Below are 25,336 nucleotides of genomic sequence, written 5' to 3'. Positions count from 1 at the left end.
GTGTTAGTTCTCATTCTTGTGAATTCTTGCTAATTTTTTATTATGAAAGTTTTCACACAAATGCATCTTTTTTGTTAAATGATTTCTAAAAAAAATTAACAGTATCATCCAGCAGTCCATATTCATATTTTCTCTGTTATCTCAAAATATGTTTTTATAATTGGTTTATTTTAGTCAAAATTCAAAAGAGTCCCCATATCATGTTTGTATGTTTGTGTGTATGTATTAAATATCATAATATAGATTACTACTGACCTAACGTCCCTTCCTTTTTCAATTCATCATGTCTTTAACTAACTGAATAAACAAACAGCTCACTTCTATATGCAAGATCCCAAATAATGGATTTGGGTTTTTACTTCTTTGTGATACTGAATTTGTTCCTCCATCTCCTTAAATTTCCTGTAAATAGGAAGTTTTCAGCACCAAAGATTTGCTTTGATTCCACTTAAGCTTTTTTGGCAAAAATACTTAAAGGTGGGGTGCTGACTTGACATTACGTCACATCAGGAGCCATGCTTTCCCCACTTTAAATGATACTAAGATGTATCAGAGTACTCAGGTAGTGGAACCTGGTTGTAAAAAAGTTAACCTTCACATTTGCATCAGGCGGTTTCCTCCGTTGATCATTATTACTTGAATCTCCTTTTCATTAGTTTCAAAGTGGAGATGATCTTTTGAATTTTATAATTCCTTGCATATTTTTTAGCTAGAATTTTTCTATAAAGAAAAACTTTTATCAACTAATAGTATTTAGTTACCTTGAAATAACAGTTGTGCAGCAGAGCTAGGTAGGTGCTAAATTCTTTCCCGTAACTGCCATTTTCCAGGCAGTGAGTGAGTTCTGTGGATATTTCCAGTGATAACCAGTGGCTGAAGCGGGGAGAGGAATTCTCTTATTTCCCCTTCTCTTCCTCTCCCTGACCCTCCAGTTCTTCCTCCTTCATTTTCTTCAGTGTTTATGGATTAATGGATTTTCAGTTCCAAGCAATTGCATTCACTTCTCTTTTTGAAGTTCAGTTTGTCTCATCTTCGGACAGTATCTTTTTGAGATGACTGTATCAGTTTTTGTGAGCTTCTTACTTTTTGGCCCAATATTGGCTCAAAGGGCTTTATTTAAAGTGAGTGTATATGATAGCTCACCTTTTGATGATATAATCCATTTTCCTTATGATTTTAAACTTTTTTACTCTTTTTTACTGTTTAGACAGCATTAGGATTCTTCTTTTTGGATATTGTTGGTTAATTAGAAAGATTGTTTATTCTTTCCGAAAATTGGAAAAATATTCAGAAGCCATTTCTTAATTCACCATTCACAGAGACTCATTCTAGAGCCTATCTCCCAATTATTTCTTCTTAATTTATTCATTTTGAAAAATCTGAAATAAATTTAATAGAGAAAGAGAAATACCACTGTGCTCTAGGTACTCTTCCTGTTTGCTCACTGTCTCATTTAATTCTCCTAATTCCCATGCGTGATCCCAGGTTGTTTCCTCTGTTTTATACCTCGGTTACGTGCTAGCAGTTCGTCCAGGTAAACTGGAATTAAATGTGAGGATAACAGTTGCTAAAAGCCCCATGTAAATGATTTAACAGTGTTGTGATATAAATTGCACTACAAATTCTAACAGTTTAATTGTGATTTTATATTTCTCTAGTTCTGTTTTATAACATATAAATGATTTATACACTTGGGGTTTTTTTCTACACATTCTTTTAATTTGAATGTTTATACCTTTTTATTTGTAGTCCACCTTATTATTATTATCTCTTCCCATCTGATGAATTTCTAACCTCATTTGACAAAAAATAGTAAATGTAAGAACCTTAGACCATTGTAATTTCAAGGGGATTCGGCAGATTTTCATTCTTGTATTGTCAGTCTGCACTAATCATTTCTGTTTATTTAGATATTCATGTACTGGCATCCTTGCAAAATTATGATTTTTTTTTTGTATTACTGAGATTTTCTTCTTAAGTCACAGGTCCTTATTTTACTAAACATTTTTATGTGAATATTTCTAATTTTTTTCTCCTATTTTAAAAAAAGTTTTCTAAATAGAATTTATCTTCTTTCTGGTGACTCATTTGTCACTTTGCACATCAGTTGTTATATAATGTTTTAGCTAATACAGAGATGCTATGAAATGATACATTCAAGCTGCCAGAAGTTAGTTTTCATTATAAATGAAATAGAGGGACCAGAAGAGAATTCCTATATGGTAGGTCCTCGAATAACATCTTCTCATTCATCGTTTCATTATAACGTTTATGAGATCCCCTAGGACTTAACTCTTGTTTATATCAATTAGCCTGTGGGAAAATTGGTTTTGTTATATGTTGTTTCACTGAACGTCACAGAACCTATTGACGATTTTAAGTGAGGACTTACTGTATGTCACGTTAACTGAGCAGTCTTACCAAACAATTGGGGAGAAAGGATAGGAAGTCCTTTAAAACTTTGGCAAGGCCATTGTTAGTCATGGTTAATATTTTAACTTAGCACATGAATTGATTAGTTAATTAAGTCTGAAATATATCTTCTCCCTCTTTAAACAGCTTTAGTGCAGCCGCCATTATCCATGACTCCAGAAACTGTGAAAGATGTTGGATTTGGTAGCATTGTTTTACCAGGTGGTTCTGTTCCCAGCAGTCTTGCTACTTCTGCTTTGGCAGCTGGAAATGTTTTTAATCCTCCAACTAAACAAGCAGAGCCTGAAGAAAAAGTACCTCATCTTATAGACCACCAGCTTCCTTCTGGTGAAAACACCAGAGCAGGTAAAAAAAAAAATCCTCAGAATCCACAGTTAAATTATACGCAGTACTTCTCTATAGTGGTGTTTAATTCTGAGGTGCCGTGCATTTGTAACCAGTTCAGTGCGCAAATGTTTGAAATGTTGCGATTTTTAAAAAGAGATCACTATCTCCTAAAAACAAATTTGGCATTCTGTTCAGGATAGTGTAGATTTTGGCGCCTTTCTATTGAGACTCTCTCCCTGTCTTTTTTTGGCCTATTGGGACTGCTTTAATGTGTTGCTGATCAACATAAGATTGCACAAAGTGTGTATACTTACAGAATGAGAAAATGAACAAGTACCAGGTATAAGTAACTTACTTCTACCAGGTATTTATCGAGCCAGGTCTAGAAGAGAAATGGGTTGTTTGAAAGCAGCAAGTCCTTTTTTCATGGCACCACTGTTAGTATATTAAGAATTGTTTGTGCTTTAGAAAGACTTTTGTTAAAGGTGGAGAATCAGTACAAAATTTGATATTTTTGTTAATTTAAAAGATCATGTAAAGATTTTAAAATAACAGTCTCACATATGTTTTAATATTTAGATGTCACTATACATGGTAATAACTTTAGTTTTGATTTTTATTTTGTATCTAATGTACCTCGATTCTTTGGGGATACAAATGGCTGATTAATTCTAAGCTAACTGCTGGAAATTATAGCATTAATAGTTACAAATATAGTTTCTTTTTCATACCAGAATGATTCTTTTTTGTGTTGTTTTTTTCTCCTTTCCATTTTAGTGATTCCAAATGATATTTCAAGTAGCTCTGCAATGTTAGGACAGCCGCCAAATGTGACAAGCAATTCTGGAATTATGGGAGTTCAGAGACCAAATGTATCAAGTAATTCTGAAATTCTTGGAGTCCGGCCATCTAACGTTTCCAGTAGTTCTGGGATTATTGGACCTCAGCCACCAAATATTCTAAATAACTCTGGAATTTTGGGAATACAGCCACCAGCTGTTTCGAGTAGTTCTGGACTTTTGGGAGTGCTCCCCCCAAATATCCCTAACAATTCTGGACTTATAGGAGTACAGCCACCAAATATCCCAAATACGTCTGGACTTTTGGGAACACAGCCACCAGCTGGGCCTCAAAACTTACCCCCTTTAAGTCTCTCCAGTCAAAGGATGCCCATGATGCCGATGTTAGACCTCCGTCCGGGACTCATACCGCAGACGCCTGGACCACGGTTTCCTTTGCTGCAGCCGGGAATTCCACCGCAGCGAGCAATCCCTCCCCCGTCGGTACTTGATTCAGCCCTTCATCCACCCCGTGGGCCTTTTCCTCCAGGAGATATTTTTAGTCAGCCAGAAAGACCTTTTCTAGTTCCTGGAAGGCAAAGTATAGACAATAATCCAGAAAAAAGGATACCACTCGGGAATGATAACATTCAACAGGAAGGAGATAGAGATTACCGGTTTCCTCCCATAGAAACCAGGGAAAGCATGAGTAGACCTCCTCCTGTGGATGTTAGGGAGATGGTTGGACGGCCCGTGGATCCAAGAGAAGGTCCTGGAAGGCCTCCATTAGACGGTAGGGATCATTTTGGAAGACCGCCCGTGGATATCAGAGAGAATCTCGTGAGGCCAGGTATGGAGCACCTTGGTCGAAGAGATCACTTTGGCTTTAATCCAGAGAAGCCTTGGGGGCACAGAGATTTTGATGAGCGAGAGCATCGAGTCCTACCTGTCTTTGCTGGCCCGAAAGGCTTGCATGAAGAAAGAGGCAGATTTCGGGCCGGAAACTATCGATTCGATCCTAGAAGTGGTCCTTGGAACAGAGGATTTGGACAAGAAGTTCCCAGAGATTTTGATGACCGCAGAAGACCCTGGGAGAGGCAGAGGGATAGGGATGACAGAGATTTTGATTTCTGCAGAGAAATTAATGGAAATCGTCTTGGACGAGATAGGATTCAAAACACCTGGGTCCCCCCTCATGCTCGGGTTTTTGATTTTTTTGAAGGGGCCACTTCTCAACGAAAAGGTGATAATGTGCCTCAGGTTAATGGTGAAAATACCGAGAGACATGCTCCACCACCACCTTTACCAGTGCAGAATGATCCTGAACTTTATGAGAAACTGACATCTTCAAGTGACATAAACAAGGAGAAGAGTGACACAGTTGCTGATATAGAAAGTGAACCAGTGGTAGAAAGCACAGAAACTGAGGGGACATAATCATCACTCAGTAGGTAAAAGATACCTTTTGTAAAGTTGTCATCTCTCTGTAATCGCTTAATGGCTGACTGGACCCTAGTTGTTCACTGTGTCTGCCAGAATTAAGTTAATCTGATGTTCATGTTCACCTTTCTCTTAAAATAATTGTACAACTGACTTGTATAGACATTGTTCTTAATATGAACATGGTAGGTAAACATTTTTTTATTTTTCTGATAAATGTTGCCCCCAGATTCTTTTAACTTCAAGGAAATGAATAACAGCTTGTCAGAGACTTCCTATGGAAGAAAGCGTTTTTTTAGATACTACCATTAGGTCAGATATGGTAATAGATATATTTCAGAGTAGCCAGTGGTGGTATATCTTACCCATATCTTTAGGCTGCTGCAGAATTTTAAGGTAACAGACAAAGCTGTGATATTTTATGCAAAGACTGGCTCTAGATAATTTGAGGAGCACAATACAGAGATTTTAAAAAGTGATTTTGTAAAATCTACACTATGGTCTCTGTTTCTCCAAAGTAAGTGTTTGTCATTTGTTCCTCATACTGCAGTGAGTAAAAAGAAACAAGAAAACAACAACATAAATATTAAAGTACGTTTCAATGTTGGGTGAATTTTGTTTTTAGATGCCAATAAAACTTATTTGTTTGATAACAGTGTTCTAGGAATTGTATTTTTTTAACCTACAAATTCTTAAAACCCTGGATCATTAGCAGCATGTGCCTAGTTGCAGAAGTTTTCTATTGCTCTTAATAACAAAATGAAGAACTGTGTGGTGCAAAAATATGTACTTTAATATAAAAATCATGCAGTTGCATTAGTTTGTATGTAATACCTGTGTGTGTTTATTGTATCAGTTATATAGGCTTTTTTGGTTTCTCTGTATTCATGCACATACAGAGAAAAACAGAAAGTTGATAGTTTAGATAATAAAATATTCTTTACAACTGGATAGAAAATTAGAAAAATTTGACTAATTGACATTGCTCATAGTTACAGCTCTTAGCCTTTATGAAGGTAAAATAAGAAATACTGTAAAGAAACACTTTGGTTTGGCAATTCTTTATTTTTTAATATAGTTCAGCATGAAGCCAGATTTCGCATGGAGCCAAATTTGACATAAATACTTGCATTGCTTTGTTTCACACTATTTGTTCTTCTGCATAGATAGTGCTAGTACTAAAGTGCTTGCCAGTCACTTGCTGAAGGGAATATCTTACTTGCACAAAACGTATAGTGGTGGTGAGGGGTCTGCAGACATTAGTTTGTACCAGGAGCACAGTGTCCACCGTGAGTCTTGTAGGCTCTGGGTCACATTGTTCAGGTTAATCTCCAAGGTAAACAGAGTAGCAGAAAAATTGGGGCTTGGTTTCCCATTTGCTTATTATTTTTGTTTTAATTTTCATTTATTTGTTGTTTGTTTTTCCTTTGGGTTTTACATATATGTGTGTGTATGTATATATATATATATATATATGAAACCATTGGTGTATTTTCATTTCTAATGAAGGCTTTCATTTGGTCCTATGAATAGTCATTTTTGTTTCCACTGCATTTCCAACAATTCATCATTTTCTCAGTTTATCTAGAATTTTAAAGTTACATTTGTCAAGCCCCCATACCCACCCCCCTCTTACCCTGACCCCCAAATGGTAAGAGCACACCAGCTATTTAAAATTGGATGTTTTTTATTACCTCTGATGATCTACAGAGCTGTAAGAGCTCTAAGGTTCCTGGCCAGAAATAAAGTCTTTTTTTTCTTACAGGTTCTGAATAGAAATAGTACATTATTTATTTTGTTATTTGAAAAAGTGGATGAGAGTAGGAATTTGGTGTTTATTTTGAAGGAATTTCAGTTCAGTAATGTGAGTTGTTTCAGATCTTTTCCTTAGGGTAACGGGGGAAACTGACAATGGTACAAAGTTTTAATGTATGGAAATTATATTGGCGGGGATATCTCTCAAACTACTTTAGTTGCATTTACTATTAAAATGAAGTGACATTCACTTGGATTGAGGAATGTGAAAGAATGTGAGACTTTTCATTGAGTTGTTCCCAAGCTTTTTAATCACTGTTGGGCCGTCTTGTGCATAATTGAAAACAAAACATACGCAAGTACTGCACTGGTTTGAAAATTGTGGTGGTGTAAGTTTCTTAATCAGTTGCCAGTACGGAATCTAGAAACCCATCTTGGAAATATGGGACACTCCAAACGTAACTGAAAAAGATTATGTCTACTTGTTCTCACGCTGTCCTTATTTTGTTTTGTTGTATAATAATTAAGTGAAAGAATATTATTCATTCGCATACTGAATTCCCAAAATTGGTATTTATATTCACCAGATTTTAATGATGAAGAGAAGAAATTGCTTTATTTGATAAGTTTGACATAGGACCTATCATGTTTTTGATGCTTTTGGTCACAGTGCTGTCACTCGAATGCTAGCAATTAGAAATACGCAAGGAGTAACCTAACCAGTGTAATAAAATGATTTAAAGTGTTGCAGGCAGTAGCTGCATTAGACTCCAAACCACTCGGTGTTTGGCTTTGTGATTTGTCAGAGAGAGAGGGGGAATGATGTGGCTTTCTGCAGTATCAGTGCACTGCAGTATCGATAGACATTAGGTAACTAATTTTTAAATGCTTTTTATGTCTTTAAACATTTCAGTAAACATTGGCTTCTGTCCTTAGCCTAAGTGCATATACTGTGCTTTGATCATTTATATTACAGAAACTTAACTTTATACTGAAGTAGTGTTTATCTGCAGCACATTATAGGTGGAATACGCCTTTATTCTAGTTTTCCTTTAATATATAGGGGGGACAAATACTTAGAAAGCATTGGAAGATGGAATAATATAAAATTATTTGCTTAAAATTCTGAAAATTATGTAATATTTGATAAAATTTGTTCATTATTTTATCACATTCTTACCAGAGTGGTTTCTTTTGTCCTAATAATTTAGTTATTTCATTAAATTTATTGGCCATTTTTCACTCATGTAAAAGATTATAGTTTATGGAGCTACACATTTAGGGTTGTTTCGGGTGTGGGACAGTTGTATTACATTTAAAAAGAAAAAGTGACCTCTTAATTTGAAAAAGTGTTTTTTTATAAACACCATAGTTCATCAGATCTAAGGTTCTATTGATTGTTAGAAGCCCCATTTATAAATAAAAAATGCTTCCAATATGACATGCCAGTGATTATAAGACTGGCCCATCCCTAATTCAGAAATGTCAAAATGTAAAAAGTGTCTTAGAATCAAAGAAACAGGGTCTTCGTTAAACTTTAAATATGTATCTTAGATGGGCACAACCTTTTAATCAAAAGGAAAATTTTAGTATTCAATTACGGTAATTTTGTTATATCTATGTGCCTTTATCATTAGTACTTTATTGGGTACTATAGTAATAAAATGTTTTAAGGGCATTTTACTCTCAGAAAGAAAACTAATGTTTTAAAATATTTTCCATAATTTAGAAAAGGAGAGCAATATCTTTGTACTCATTTTTAAGATAGGCAAAATAAACTAAATTGTATGCTATAAAGATTGCAATGTGGCAGAGAATTATAAGTGTTTCCTTTAATTGATTTTTTTTGTTTCCTTTTTCTGCTTCCTTGAATTGGTGACGTGGTTTTATATAAAACGTCTTTTAAACTATAACTTAAAGTTGTAGGCAAATTTTTATTTTCCATTTCTGAAGAAAAAAACATCAGGGACTGGAAGTGATGTTACTACTTAGATGTATAACTACTTAGATGTGGATTGCACATCAAAAGCTAATTCAAGGGGTGGCTGGTTAGCTCAGCTGGTTAGAGCGCGGTGCTGATAACACCAAGGTTGCTGGTTCCATCCCCGCCTGGGCCACTGTGAGCTGCGCCCTCCTTAAAAAAAACAAACAAAACTAATTCAAATCAGTTTATTTTGGCATGCGCTTTGCTCAGACATTTTTCTTCTGTACTTAATTCTCTCTTCTTTCAGGGGACTCTTCATCCTGCATGTATGGTTAGAATTACTCTGCCTTGTTCTAATCAAGATAGAGAGCCAGTATGCTAAGTGATTGTTATGTATATAATATAGCAAGAGGTAGAATGTGCTAATCGGCTAACTTACATTGTGCAAGAAACGTCAGACGGTGGGATGACCTGTAGCGAAAGAAGCTGAGAGTGCTTATGCACAGAGCTCAGGGGATGGGACAGCGTGAACTTGGAACTTGTGACTTTGAACCCTGAATTCAGTGGGAATTAGCTGAGTTTAATGAACGTATTACCCTTGCGTAGCAGTGGCAGCTAGGGACCCCTGGTTGACCCGTGTAGTTTCCCCTCCCCCAATGACCGTCCTGTCCCAGGCAGCCTGTCATTGTTTTGTCTTCTTTCTCTTCCTTTTTCAGAATCGTCAAGTCCTTCTCGTTCTAGCCCTCCAGTTTTCTTTTTGACCCATTATTCCAAGCAAGGACTATCAGTTGGGTTTGTCTGTGTTGAAATAGTTTGCTGCCCATTGGCTTAGTGATTTTAAGGACATTTCCGGCGTTTAATTACCATGAGTCTGTAAGTTTTTCCTTCTGTAAAAGACCAGTTGTGGAAGCTGGAAGAACAGAGGGCAAGACTAACAATATTGGAACGCTTTTTAAGAGAGCACAGATTTTATTGGATTTTCAAAACTGACTTTAACATTTGCAAGATGTATGTCTTTGAACAAATTACTGTACCTCTAAGCATTATTTCGTAACAGCTAATCTGCAGGGTTACATTTTAAAAATTATTATTGATATTAGCTAATATTGAATGGATATGTACTGTGACAAGAACTGGAATAATTTTATAACCCGTGTAATAGAATCCTTATAACCGTCCTGTGAGGTAGTTGTTATTTCAGTATCTATTTCACTAACGAGAAACCTAAGTCACAAATTTAAGGTCTCGTAGCTTGTAAATAGTTGAGCAGAGATTGAAACCCACCCAGGTCTATTCAGTTCAAAAATTAAGTCTGTACTACCTATGGCACACATGGCATAGGCTCACCAACTAGTAATTCCTCTTCTCTTTAGAAAAGGCAAATAAATTGGTGCAAAAAAATACAAACTTGAACAGCCCAACTAGGCTTATCCTTATAGGGTAAGGCTGCAGGTAAACACTAGACTTAGGTTGTGTTTTCGTTTTTACAAGTTTATGGGGTTGCCTTCTTTTCCTGTAGTTGAACAAGCCCTGAAGCTCCATTTTCTTAGGTTCTGTCTACAGCATTTGTGTTTCTTAAGGTCATAACCACGCATAATACTATTATTTCCTTAATAACTCACTGTGTTGGAGGCAGGTTTCTGTTGCCTTGATTTTAAATAAGATTTCTTTTTGAAAATACCTTTTCCCACAAATTAAATAAAATTTCAGAATTTTTTTATTCTTTAAAGTGTTTTAATGCATATAGTCAGTCCGTGCAGTGATTGCAAATGTATATTTTAGGTTGTGGCTTCGGCAGCTCCTTTCTAAAATTTGGCATTGATAACCACTGTATGTCTAGTCAGAATTTAGTACGCGTTTCGTTGTGTACAAAACTCCTACATTGGGAATATTCCATGCCTTGAATGAAATGCGAGATGTAGAGTTACACGTAGTAAACATTCACTGTTAGTCTTTATTCACCACATGAATTCAGAGGGTTTAGAGATTAGACTTTGTTTTGGTGGCAGTGGATCATTTGCAGTTATTCTCTTTTATTAGAATATAGCACCTGACTCTAGGTTTTCTTTCTTTTCAAGTCTTCTGTGCAACCCACTAAACTTAGATTTATATAAGATTAAATCCACAGCACGTCATGCTGCTGGCCTTTGATCTCCTTTCCAGAGTCTTTGGACAGTTGACTCTAAATATTGTGGCCGTATTACTGCCTGGTCCACACATCAGGGGAAATGTTTATCACCGTTGTGAGTTATACTCCTATTTCCACTAATCTTGCCGAAGGTAATTATTGTTTTGCTTCTGTTATGATTATTACATGAAATAAAATGTTCTTGCATTTGAACAATCGTTTTTTTTTTAATAACATGAGTCTTGTGTTTATTACTGAACTCGGGTCAGTTTACATATTAGTAAGAATATTAGTAAAATCAGACTTGTATTAAACCAATAAAATAATTTATGAAAGTATGACAGGATAACTATTGTTCAGGAACTGATCTTTCCTTCTGTGATGATTGAAATTACTTTGAGCCTTTTAAGATAGGAGAGGGTAGCATTTACCATTTCAGAAGGTTCTGAAAAACATCACATTATATCACTGGTCCCACCCAGGGTAAGGGTTTAGAGATTTCTAAGTAGTAATCTGTAAAGGGCTTCAGTTAGGTAAAATTTGTTTAATAATATTTTAATTATAGCTTTCTGTTTTCATACTGCTTTCTGCATTGTTAGCCAAATAATCTATGAGCACAGGTTAAAATGAATTCTCATTACAGGCAGAAAAGGGTTTGGGGTTGGAGAGACTTAATATTTTTAACCTCTGTATCACAGACATTCTACATAATTTATCTTCAGGAATGCACTGTTTGGTAGGATTTGTTACCTCTTCTTTACAAATAAAGAAGCAAACTCAAAGAAGTCCATGGTCACTCAGCTTTTGATTTGCATGGTGTTTGAACCTAGGCTTTGCTGACTTCAGAGCAGTGCTGTGCTCTCACAGTGCTCCTTTGGAAAGGTAGATTTTATATGGTTGGTACAGTTAGTTTCCCAGGGCTGCTGTACCAACATACCAACAACTGGGGGGCCAGGACAACAGCAACTCACTCTCTTCCAGTTCCAGAGGCTGGAAGGCTGCAAGCAGGGTGTTGGCAGGGCCCGCTCTCTTTCAGAGGAGAATCCTTTCTTCCCTCTTCCAGATGTTCTTCAGAGTCCTTGGGGTCCTAGCGTGTTGGGCGATCGCTCCAATCTCTGCCTCTGTCCCGTCTTTCATCGTGTTTGTTCACATCAACTTCGCTCTGTGTGCGTCTGTGTCTAAATCTTCCTCTTGTAAGGACACCACTCATACTGGATTAGGGGCCCACCCTACTCCAGTGTGTCCTCATCTTAACTAATTACATCTGTGATGACCGTGTTTCCAAATAAGGTCACATCCTGAGGGGCTGGAGTTAGGACTTCAACATAACTTTGGAGGACACAATTCGTAATAGCCTGTGACTAAATTGTATTAACTATTTAAATCTCAATAAATAGACCTTTTGCATTTTGAAATACCGTGGGAAAGGTAGTACATTTTAAAGTGAGAAAACATCTATGAAATTCCATTTTTAAATTACTTTGGATGTTACAACAATCAAATTTCAATCCCTAATACAAGTATTACAAACCGTTAAATACAATAGCACTGCCTAGCTTTTTAAATGAATTTGCAATGCCCATACTTTTATTTTTCTTTCGTAATACTTCCAACTAAAGGAATTTGCAAAGAAAATCCAATAATATTAGTCTATTTACTGTGAAGTACCCTTGCATGAAAAAAATGCTGACTTTTTAAAAGTGGAGGGTTTTTTAGACCTCATTAAATATAGCCTAACTGAAAATATGCAGTGTGTCTTTACGTTTTGTTTCTATTGTTCATTTTTTATTAATAGTATTAGCGTTTTCCTTTTTGTGTATTCATGTCAATTTCCTCTTAAGTAAGTGATATGTCTGTCATTTTGCCACTTCAGTGGTTTATTAGAAGTAGGTTGCTTTTTTTTTTTAACCAGGTCACCAGTTCACAATTTTTATTCATCTGGTATTATAACCTTCATACATTTCTTAATTTTTTTCATAGAGTTAGTAAAATCTATTTGATCTAGTAAAAAAAAAACAGTTTTGTATGTGACTAAAATTCAAATTATATGGATAAATAGGTCTTTTCTAAATATGGAGAAAAGGTCTTTCTGAATGGAGAATTCTCCTGATTTTTATTTGAAGAGCACTTAGCACACTGCCTAGTATATACCGTGTTTCCCTGAAAATAAGACCTAGCCAGACTATCAGCTCTAATGCGTCTTTTGGAACAAAAATTAATATAAGACCAAGTCTTATTTTAATATAAGACCAGGTCTTTTATAAGACCGTGTTTATAAGGTCTTACTTTTCTATAAGATGGGGTATAATATAATATAATGTAATACCCGGTCTTATTTTACTATAAGACCAGGTCTTATATTAATTTTTGCTCCAAAACACACATTAGAGCTGATGGTCTGATTTTGGGGGAAACACGGTAGTAAGTACTATGTAGGTGTCACTATTGTTACACATATAATTGACAGTAATGGCTAATAGAGACTTCTGGGACATGCAAATCAGTGCTGTATGTTAATTGCAGATAATTCAAGGATTTGAATATTACAGCCCAAAATGGAGCGGGAGGGGGGGAGAGAGGGAGGTGGATGGAGTTGTGTGGTTCTTGGAGCTTTATAGGTCTTCTAAAGCTTTTCTGTCTCCAAAGCCTCAACACTTTGAACTACATTTGTGTGTCCCCAGCACCAACCTTTAAACAGCTGGCTGACTCATTTGGCTAGTGGCAAGCATCCTGCTGGCCCAAGGGGCTTGCCTGTCATGGGGAGATGACTGGGATCTAATTTCAGGAAGAGCAATTAGAAAGCATCTTTTTGTGAATTGTCTAAATATGTCCAGACAGCAACAATTTAGTGGTTAAAAATAGCATTCCTGATATTTTTATACGTTGAAGTAGAAAGTCAAGTTTTAAGAGTAGATTTTCTTTTTACATGGGACTTGAAAAAGGCTGATTCATATGAAATTAAAAAAAGATTTACACTTTTCCCATGAATATATTCACGCCAAAAAAAGTTCTTAATCATTGAAATAAACTGACGACTTCCTTAAATGTGTCTGATTCAATCCACTGTACGGGAAACCACGTTTAGAAAAATGATTTACAAATTTTATTAGCCCTTCCTATGTGATACTGAGAATTAGCGTAGCATGTTTAGAGCCATTTTATTCCAAAGTAAGTTTGTCAAATAAAATTTGAGCTCTCCAAAGAGATGATCTATTTGGGGGAGAAAAGTGAAGTTGCCTAATTACTGCTGTTTCTGAAATCTCTAGTCACTCAAGAGTAGCCAGTTTCAGAAGACACACCATGTTTCCCCGAAAATGAGACCTAGCTAGACCATCAGCTCTAATGCGTCTTTTGGAGCAAAAATTAATGTAAGACCCAGTCTTATACTAAAATAAAATATAATTATATTACATATTATACCTGGTCTTATAGTAAAATATTATATTAAAATAAGACTGGGTCTTATATTAAGTTTTGCTCCAAAACACGCTTTAGAGCTGATGGTCCGACTTGGTTTTATTTTTGGGGAAACACAGTAGTAGGGTTCCTGGTTATATTGGAAATCACAAAATGCCCCAATAAACATAGCTTTCTGTAGTGTCAAATGTAAAGCAGTATTTTAATTTCTTACCAGAGCTTTAAAAAGGAAATAACAGGTTCTTTAGGGGACAGTGTAAAATTTAATTATTACCTTGATACAGAAAGCTGAATTTGGAAGGGGACAATCCTCTAAACTCTTACAGCTCTGATCTTTCTTCGCTATATTGGTTATTTTAAATTTATTCATTGAACTAAAACCTTTAGATGTAAGACTTACGTGGAGATGTCTAAGTACCTAGTGTACCTGCCCCCAATTCACAATTCAAAGCCTTTTAATTTAAGCTGTGTGTTTAAGTTTTCTTCATAACATGACTTTTATATTCTGGGCACACAAAATCAGTAGTGCACATTTTACTCAGTGACAGACTTAAGGTTGATTTCTAAATTAATAGCAGTTTTCCAAGGGCCAGAAAGATTCTCCTCCCCCCAAAAGCAATTCCGCTTAACTGGTAGTAAAAGTGGGGAACGTTGGGAATGTTCATGGATGAAGGACAAATTCTGGAGGAGGACGTCGTCACCTGAGAACCTGGGAGCTATGGCAGTAGCCTTACCATCTCCTGAGCTCCGGCTGTGGTTATTCTAGCTACCCAGAAGCCCTAGGCAAGGTGTGACCTTGATTCTTTTCTAAACCAGTAAAGGTCAGGTGGAAATGGTTTCAGGAGGATGGAGGAATGGCATAACCCGGTCTTGAAAACAGTCACGATATCTGGGTTCAGAGACCTGAACGAGGCCGAAACTTTGTGGTTGATCACTGAGTCCTTTCAGATAGGGTGTTCTGAACTTTTCTAAGGAAATGCTTTACTACTTGAGCAGTTTGGACAGCTGTCTATTCCTTTTTGTAGTTCCAGGTGGTTGGGGTTGGGTAGTGGGAAAAGAAAGTGATTATTGAGCTGCCCTTTTTCTGGGTTTCTTGTCAAACACCAACTCAGGCACCTCAAACAGCACCTGTCCTGGCTGGGAGTGGCCGAGCCAGGTTGGTTTTTCATGGTAAATATTTTTCTGCTGCTCAGTAGAGGTCTGACTTCACTTTTTCTCTCTGGGCTGTTGACATTTTTTAATTTAACATTTCAAAATAGTTTCTAATCTAATACAATTCAATTGGAAATAGACGTGTGTGTGTGTATAGATATGCACACGTGCATATGTGTATATGTATTTGATAGCTTCTCCTCAAAGAACCAAGTCGTGTAGATGTTCTTCTATGTTTTTATGATGGTTCTTGAATAGTCTCTCAGGAATTAGACAACTTAAAACCATAACTTTTTTTTTTCTCTCTTTATTTGAGTTTTATCGCTGTCTACCACGCTTGTACTTCTTAGGGACTAGGGCCTTAAAGCCTGGTGTTTTCTCATCAGGGCCAACACAGTCTTCATGAGAAAAATGACTCCTTCAAATGCTCCAGTAACGAGAAGTTAATAAGAAATGTATACTCAGTACTAAATAGTGTCAGAGAATGAGAGTGGGCAAGAGCCACCTGTAATTTTTAAAGCAGTAATGTTTCTGATTGCTGGCTAAAAAAATAAAAAGTACTAGCTTCACATCGTTTTTGAGTCATTGACTCATCTTCTGATGTATTGTAGCCCAGCAGCACTCCTTCCAGCTGCTGCCCGTGACCTTCCCAGCATCAGCATTGCGGTTCACTTTCTTTCTTTAGACCGGCTGGGCCCGAAGCTGCTGAAAGTGAATTGAGGCCAAACGAGACTTCAGAGAGAAGACATGGGCCAGGTGCCCGCGAGCTGTGCCGAGCTGGGTGGGCACGCGCCCCCGTTGACCTGTGTCTTAGAGTCAGTGTTCAGATAAGAAGCCACCTTTCTTCTGTTTTTCCATTTTGTGACTTTTTTTAAGACTATTTTATGGGCATACTCTTGGATGTTCTAATTGGTGGCCCACTATTCTACGCTCCGTTTTATCAAGCTGATCCATTCAGAGTAAAGTGGTTGGTTTCATCGAGCCAGTAGGCACAGGAGAGATTCATAAGAGTAAAGACAGCATGTTTGACTCGCCAAGTACTAAGGGTACGTATTTGACATGCGTAGCAGTAGGCCTTCTGGGATGATGCTCAAACCAACCAACCAAACAACCAAAAAACCAAGACTTGTACCTGGTTTTGGGGTTCAGCCCAGGAAGGAAAATTTCTTGGCGCTGCTGCTCAGGCAGCCGGATAGACACCCTGGGGCCTTCTTTAATATTACACCTTGAACTGGTCAAGGAGAATAGAACTGTCAGTGCCTGCGCCAGACTTGGTCCTCCCACCCTCTCCTCTCTACGCAGAGCGCAGTCTGGAATTGACTGACCTCTCTCAACTGCTGAGACCTTAGTGTCCTTGTCCCTGGCTTGCACATAGCCCCCTGACCTTGCAGCTTTCATCTGTAATTTAAAATCTTTGACACCCTAGGAGAGGGACTCCTGTGTCCTAAGGGCCTTTTTCCCCTCTTAACTTGCACAGTAGAAAGAACCCTGGGCCTGGGGAAAGTCAGCATTGTAATACCCGTCAGAAATGGAGTTTGTGTTCTTGTGCTCTGCACTCTAGTTTATCTAGAGCAATAGAGCAAGGTTTAAAAATGTGGAAGAGGTACCACCATTTTCCTCCCTCCCGCAAGAGACACGTGCACTTCACCCCCACAACTATGACAGGTACCATTAATCTGTCCCAGACTCTTCCTGCTCAGCCCCAAGTTTTCCACATTTCTCCTAGCCACGCCTTGTCGGTTAGCATTCGCTCTGAAACCTCGTCTTTATCCTGGTCCCGAAGCATTTCGTGTAAAACTGCAGGCCTTTCTTCAGTGGTTGTTCCAGTGTCATCCTCTCAGTTCACACATAGGGTGTTTAGTTTTTACGGTGCCGCCCCATGATGTTACTTCCCATTGTTTAATACTGTACGGATATTATGCTGCCTTCACTTCCCTGAGGTGCAGTCACATCTTACATAATTTAAGCAATCAATCAAGTGCTCCGTTCCTGAATTCTTGTATTTTTTTAAAAATAGCAATGTAAAGTTACTTGTTAGTGCTTCATTTTATAGATGTCATAATGCCCTGCTTATATCCTGACCTTATTTTCAGCTTTATAGGGAAAGGAATCCTCGATGAAGATGTTAAATGGAAAAATTACTTGTTTTAGCATTTGTTTTAGGTTGACTTTAACCTTATCATTAAAATTCTTTTACGTCCTTATTACAAACATGCTAAGGTATGATCTTTGAACCCGGTTAATTTTTGTTTCAGATCTTAAAATTTAATTAAAAAAAATGTGAAGGGGACATTTATTTGTATTGAATTACGTTGGAGTAGCAAATTTCATACGGAAACAGAATTATAAAGAACTCAGAAAAAGAGAATGGAATTAGAACTAGTGTACTTGTATTATTTCCCAAAGAAAATAAAACAAGGCCAATACAAAGACTGTAAGAAACGAGCAAGCATTGTTTTTAGCACCTAAACATACCAAGATTTCTTTTTGAAATGAAAAAGTGAAGCTTTATGTCAAGCTTTCATGGTTTTGAAATCCAAGTGTGTTAGAATAATGTATTTTAAGACTATGGGTGATCGTGGAAACCGATGTATGGCCTTGCTGACTTTTTAATGCTGAGCATCCTTGAAGATTATATCCATTTTTTTTCCATCAAGAAAAAGTAAAACAGTGTCAGAAATGTGTCCTCTTTGGAACTTGACTGAACTTGGAACTTTGATTGACGTGTCCAGTAAAATCTGATTTGCTTAATGTTGGCTTTGAAGTAGTTTGATTTAGTTACTTGCAATAATAGATACATAGTTATTTTTCCGTCAGTAGCTTAAGATGTGAACAGATACTGAAATCCTTAGATTTGCTAACTAATTGAATTATGTCTAGACTGTTCTTTATACTTATATTCTCTTTCTCAATTCTTAGCGTATTTCCAAATCATGTGCAATTTTCGTTTCCTTTGAGAGGAACAGAGATATAACCTAACAACTTTAGAGATAATCCGGTTGCTGTATGACCATGTTTTCCTTCAATAAACGTGTTTTACTGGGATGTAGGCCTGGATGCTATTTTATAGTCAGGTTCTGGGTAAAGTGCACGGGCTTTTCCTAAATGCCCATTATCAGAGATCACGTCAGAGGCTTTAAGTGGACGGGTCAAGCTGTACTTAGAGATACATTTGAGTGATGTCATTGTTCACATTGGTCTTTCGAATATGGAATTTCAGCGTAGTTTTTTGTCCTTGGGGCAGTACCTATAGCAGATCTGAAAGTGAATCCAATTGAACTTTGTTTGGAAGAGAAGTGGTAACATATCAAACGCGCTCATCATTCAATATTCGATCATCTTCAGATGGTTGTGGAGTCTGAGGAGTTCTGTTCAGCAAGTGAGACCAACGATAGGGAGAGTGTAACCAACATGCGGCTTCTCTCTAGTGGAGAACAGGTCCTGCTCTTGAATATATGCTTATTCTGAGGGGTTTTTTTAGCACAGATGCGAATCTTTGCCTATTATATCTGAGATCACTGTTTTGGCATATTTTAGTGTGTTGGGAATGTGTGTTGAGAGGCATTCGCTCTCCTGAGGAGGGAGATTGCAAGTCCAGTTCTGTTAGTGGCACATGAAGGTGCTTCAATAAGTTTATGGCTCCAGGAAAAAAAAAAATTTCAGGGGCAAAGTTTTATATTTTTGTAATAGATATTTTTGGGAGTTTTTAAGTGAAATAAATTTCTTTGCAGATCACTTTCCTTGGTAATATTGTTAATAACAAACACTGGGGGTATTATTTTGCATCTGGTCTCTTTTCACTTGCATGAGGGCCACTGCTCAGACTGTCCTGTCAGCAGCACACTTGGGACATTTTCAGGAATTTATAGATTGTTAAAACAATCCGGATGTTCAAGTTGTAAAGGTTGTATTTAGAAGAGACGTTAAGTGAGGTAGCTAATTACGTCTTCTGACCGGTCACTTCTGGGAGTGTGTAGTAATGAAGCTTTCAGGACGCAGATATGAATATTAACTTTTTTCTCTACACTGAGCACAAACAGTAATGTGGACTAATACCCGTCAGGGTATGAAAGTTGATACGACAGTTTTTCAAAGGTGATGCCTAATTTAAAATATCAGGTTGTTTCTCTTTTGTGTCTTAAAAATGAAGTGTTGATTGTAATGGATAGGATTTGGGAAAATAAAATAATAAAATCCGTCCTGTTGAAGACTTTACAAAATTATGACTAAATTGTACATTCAGAAAAAAGAAAGTCAGTTTTTACCCCCTAAATTTCTGTTCTGGCAAACAAGAAGATGGTTGTTCTAAAAGGGAGAACACTTTTCAGGGTGATTCAGTTCCTTAAATTATTAAGACTATTTTGCTAACAATCCGTCAGTGTGCGCTTCAAGCTCAGGTTGCTTTGGATGCTCTTTTCTGGAGAGCCCATAAGAGGGCAGATGCTGCTTTTCAGGCCTCGGAGAAGAGAAACCATTTCTCACACCCAGACAGTTTTTTCCCAGTTATGCGCCTGTCCCGTTCTCCACAGAATCGATCCAGAACTTTTCCACCGACCACAAAACATGCCTTTTCTCCCCTCTGGCAGAGGACCTTCCTCTTTTCTGGTACAGCTGGTAGAACGAGACCACTTTGTGTGAGCAGCGTCTCCCAGCTTGCTTCTGGTTGTCTGGGCTCTGCCTCTAGGCCAGTTCTCAGCCTGGGAGATTCTGCCTCGCTCTTTCCCCCAGGGGACATTTGGCAAAGTCCGGAGACATTTCGGGTTGTCACATCTGGGATAGGCTGGGGAAAGCGACTGGTACCCAGTGAGGAAGAAGAGCAAGGGCACTGCTAAGCATCCCGCACGGCCTGGGGCAGCCCCCTGACAGACTTACCTGGCGGATGGCACACGCTCGCGCTCCGGAGCCTTTCTCTAGTCTTAGGAGGAAGTGTCACTCCTTATCTCTTCCCTGGAGTTGTAACCTTTCCCTCTTCTCTGACCTCGTATTTTCCTGTTAATGTGCTTAAGTCTTTCAAACTTCAAAAAAGGAAAAACCTGCCCTTGACCGTTTGTCATGTTCTAGTTATAGATCTCGTTATTCCTTTATAGAGGATCTTGAGAAAGAATGTGTTCATTTGTCTCAATTTCCTCTTCCTTTTTTTCCTCTCAGTACACCGCAGTCTACTTGTAAGGTCCCCAGGGACATGCTGGACTCGATGCTCTAACTCTGCTCACCTCTCCGTCTGCTGTCTTCCCTCTCCTGTAAACAACATGTGTTCCAGCAATTAGATACCGTCCGCGGCGCCTCCACACTCCTTTCTGCTTGTCTTACGTGTGTTCCACGGGAGACGGCGCCGCCTCTTCTCCACTGTGCAGGGTCCGTTTGTCGTCAGGACCCCAGGCAAGAGCCACAGCGGTGGCCTCCTGTCCTCCCTGGTGGCAGTTGTCCTCTTCTCACTGCACACCTACCTGTGTTACGGTCCTCGGGTGACCGTGCAGTGACTTGCGGACACACGTCCCGGCTCTGTGAGGGCCCAGCTCACCTCTGCTCCTAGTGAAGTCCCTGACCCATAACACGTGTAGTCAAATTTGGTGATAGCATAAATGAACATGAAAAAGAAATTAGAACAGTCAAAAAATCGCTGCGATCTGGAAAAATGCCTTCCTAGCTACGCAAAGCCTTAGACCGGCCACTTAAGCATCACACTTGGAAGCTTGTTAGTCAGAATCTCAGTTTCTAACAAACTGAATCAAGATGTGCGTCTTTAAAAGATCCTCGGGATTTGTGGGAGCGACATTTGCGAAACTGCGAGTTCGTTTCTCTTTTTCCGCCACAAATGTGGGCTTTCATATGTTCACATGGAATATACACACACACTAATTTTGATGTTTGTAAAGATTAGAATAGGTACTTTTATAGGTAGGCTTAATGGCAAGAAGGGAAAGAGTAAATGGACATTTCAAGGCAAGGGTAAATTTAATAACATGTTACATGTTGTTTAAAATTACACTTCTCATGAGACAGCCCTTAGCAGAAACCCAGTGCGACACTGTTTCTGATGATGTCGGGGGGAGGTCATTGTTTCACTCAAAGTGCTTCTTGGTGTGTTTAAGAGTTTTGTGTGATTCCGCCTCTGATGTTTGTAGCAAGAGCCTTGAGCGCACGTCTCATGTGAATATTCTTACTTAGTCTGTAGGTTTAATTTCATTAAATCTTGGGACGCAGGCTGTGGATTTGGATTGGGGGTGTAAATTCCTTGACTTCTTTTAGCCCGTCCTGATTTGGGGGTGGGCGGTATATCCCAAAGTTTATCTTGGCCTCACTTTACCAGGAGCTACTGGCACTGTGCTTATAGGGAGTGAATATAATTCAATAAAGTATGAAAGGTTCAAAAGCAGCCTTTGATAAATGAGATACAAAGATCGGAAGGAAACTGGCGAGGCTTTCTTACTGTAACATTGCCGTAAGCTGTGTGGCTCCGCTGTGCTTTTCAGACAGACATATATGTGGGGAGAGTACTGTGACAGCACAATGTTTGTGTAATAAGTGCAGGGTTTCAAATATTCTCCAAAATATGGGAAATCGGATTGTGTTGTTTTTGTTTTTTTGACTAACAGGTCTGAAAAAAAAAAGACAGCTCAAAGATAAATGTTTTGATCAGACATTGAAGTTTCTAGTTTCTTGCCAGATTCTTTGAAACAGTTTGCAAAACTTGATTTTAAATGCTAAGCTTTAAATTTGATTCTAAAACTCAAATAGAAATGCTTGAATGGTGAGAATTGGAGAAAGCATGTCCCCGCATGGGTTTATCATGGGACTAGAGAAACAAATTCATAGTAAATTGAGCAAATCCTTGTTGAGGAACATACATATTTCAAGTATAAGGTTGGTGCAAAAGTAATTGCGGTTTTTGCAATTGTTTTTAACCTTTTAAATCGCAGTTACTTTTGCAGCAACCTAATACTTTGATAGATAAGAGTTGTTGGTGGTGGATGATTGAGAAAGATAATAAGGGATTGGCCAAACACAGGCTCTGCCTTCGAGAGGTTTATCTTTCAAGGTGGGAGACAGCCAGTAAACTATGTCCGTAGAATGTGAGTTGCCCCAACAGAAGGATATACAGGTACAGGATGCCGCTGGAAGGATCCCAGGTGCTGGATTTCAGTGAGATGTTGTGTTGTTATTTCAGCAGCTTACCTCCCTGAAGTCTCAATATCCTTGTCTGTAAAATGAAGTTAATGGAAGGCTTGTTTTGAGGATTGAATGAAAATACATGTACAATGCTTAGTACAGAACCGAGCCCAGACTGGTCGCTTAATAAGTGTTAGCTTGCCACTACCCGTAAGGGGCAGTTACCGTGTACCTACAGCGACTCTTTCCTTTGGCATTGTGGGTTCTGCCCCTCTGCTTCCTGTTCTGCTGTTTGTGCTCATAGCCTGCACGTGCTTTGAAGGAAGCATCTCTGAAAGGGCAAGTTTAGATTGCTTTGAAAGTTTATTTTCCCTTGTTGTTCTTCGTCCTCCTCTAATATGAATAACCCCAGCCTCTTGTGCTTTCCGTTTTTCAAGTTACCAGAACATTAGTGGTGTGGCCCTTTGACAGTATGTTGCCTCTCAACCTCACTCAAGATCTGCTCTGTCCAGTAAGGAATCCCTTTGTCACACGTGGCTATTTAAATGTATGAAAAATTAAAAATGTGTTCCTCAGTCACGCCATCCACCTCTAAATATTCAATAGACACATGTGGCTTGTGGTTGTCACATTGGACAGCACACACCTGGAACATTTCCAGAAAGTTCTGTGCGATCGCACTATTCTAGAACAGTGATTGATGATAGCATAGGACCCAGACAGCGGGCAGCTTACCTTAGCAGTCCCCCCACTGTAGGACATGTTTTTAAAAAACCCTATCACCTTGGGTTATTGTCCATTAAAGGGCTATAATGCTTGAACAATTTAGATTCTTGTAAGTATAAACTCTGGATTGGTAATTTAATTCTCCTTTTAAGACTTTTGTTAAAATACCCTGGGTTTTCAAGTAAACTTTAGTACAGTTTTAAAACAACAGTTTTAGAGAGCCATCTTTAAAATGTTATTTCTGATTAAAGTTAACAGTGTTTGATTAGATTAAACCCATTCAGCAATGTGCTTTAAACCCCTCCTTCTTCAGTCTTTTATATTGGCCATATGTTTTTCTGAGCAACTTGGCGTGTATTTGTCAATACAGACTGTTCATTTAGGGTGTTTTGTACTGTAATGAGCGTTATTACTTATGGCAGACACACACAAACATGCTGACAGATAATTTTGAATAAATCTGCAAAAATAACAAAAAGACCGAAAAGGTTCTCCACTGACTGCTGCTGGCAGATTTACAGTGAGTGGAAGTGTTTGACCATTCCCAGTCAGTTTCCCAAGAGTTTACTTATAATTCATCCCAGAAGTGTCCTCATGTGTGCCTGTCTGAGCCCTTTTAAAAGAAATTCTATAAGCATAATGAAGTTCCTTATTTTCTGATTTGTTGCAGTAAAAACAAATTGGATTTACAGATATGTAAGTAAATCCTGAGTTTGTTTCACAATATGAAATATTACTGTTGCCTGTTCAATTCACTGTATACTTAATGATATAAAGCCATGTTCTCTACAATATATAGAGAGATATCTATTGCAGTAATTGTAGTAATTACTGAAAAATTGGCAACCAGATCAGAGTTGAAGTGAATAATCCCTTAATGTTTTTAAAAACAATTTGAACTTAGTTTGGAAGCGCCATAGAGATCCTTGGTTGTATTTTTACACTAGACACAACATAGAGAGCTTATGACTTCACTCATGGTGACAAACCTAAGTAGCAATTAAAAAAAACATACATACTTTACTCCCTATAATGTTTGTATGTAGCTCACGTAGCACTCATAGTTTATACACCTCCACAGAAATGCAACGAACAAATCTGAGTTCAAAGAGACTCAAAAAGGGCAAGTTGCCTTTTCTCTTGATCTTAGTTTTTCATAAAACAGGACCAATTATTGTATCTAGCTCAAGTGTTTGCTTTGAGGTCTTAAAAAGTAATGGATGCACGGTACTAATACATACTACAGCATGATTAAACCTGGAAAATATTCTAAGTAAAAGAAGCCAGACACAAAAGACCACATATTGTATGATTTATTTATATGAAATGTCTGGAATAGGCACAGTAGATTAATGGCTGGTTGCCAGGGTCTGAGGGGAAGTCGGGGGGTGGGCTGTTAATGCATACATGGTTTCTCCTCGGGGTGGTGACAGTATTCTGAAATTATGGTAATGGTTGCACAATTTGTGACTATGCTTAAAACTACTAAACTGTACACGTGAAAAGCGTGAATGTTAAATGGTATGTGAATTACACCTCAATAAGGAAATAAACATCAGTAACGCACATAAAGCACTTGAGCAGCACCTGATATGTAATAAGTTCCCTGTGAAGATTAGCTCCTGCTATTATTAGGAACCATTTGTGAGTTTTAGGAAAGTAGCGCAGAAAATCTAAGATGTGTAACATTTTATTTCACTACCTGCAATACAAGAAATTTATCCACTGAAAGCATATTTTAATGATTTTTGTCAGCAGTAGCAGTATTTATAATGTGAAAAAGATATTTGCTAACACTGGTTTCTAAATTCACGTTAACTAGGATTTTGGGGTTTTTTGCAGGAAAGACTTCCATGTTTTTCGTTAGTATTATAATATTTCAACAGTTTTTTAAATATAAAAATAAATGCCACCAGAATGGTAAATTTTGCATTGCATATATTTTACCACAATTTAAAAGACAATAAATAAATACCAAGTCTGGTGAGAGTTGTTCATCCTCAGTCTTTACTTGCCATGTTTATAGTCCTGTCTTTTTTATAAATTCAGAAAAAGATAATCATAGAAATCTCTCATGGTGGCAGATTATATGAGCTCTGACAATTAAGTTCGCGAACTCATCCTAGAAAAAGTGCTACATACCTC

At 37.8% G+C, this 25,336-nt stretch overlaps 1 protein-coding gene across 14 annotated transcripts in view; it reads left to right on the top strand.

The window, feature by feature from the left end:
- Positions 1–25,336, top strand: part of SCAF8 (SR-related CTD associated factor 8) — a 200,964-nt gene that overhangs the window by 79,614 nt on the left and 96,014 nt on the right. For 12 of the 14 annotated variants that reach the window (XM_088795355.1, XM_088795354.1, XM_088795350.1 and 9 more), the window contains 2 exons: positions 2,560–2,778; positions 3,538–4,990. In XM_088795355.1, coding sequence (XP_088651481.1) covers positions 2,560–2,778; positions 3,538–4,976 — 1,658 coding nt within the window. In that variant the 3' untranslated portion in view covers positions 4,977–4,990. Of the gene's footprint in view, positions 1–2,559; positions 2,779–3,537; positions 5,633–25,336 lie in introns of those variants that run through there. The other 2 variants (XM_019749249.3, XM_019749245.3) reach the window with 1 other exon arrangement.

This window comes from Rhinolophus sinicus, chromosome 2 (assembly GCF_057876585.1).
Source record: "Rhinolophus sinicus isolate RSI-liver-muscle chromosome 2, RSI-T2T, whole genome shotgun sequence".
Taxonomy (NCBI): Eukaryota; Metazoa; Chordata; class Mammalia; order Chiroptera; family Rhinolophidae; genus Rhinolophus; species Rhinolophus sinicus.
This window is presented reverse-complemented; position numbering and strand designations above follow the sequence as displayed.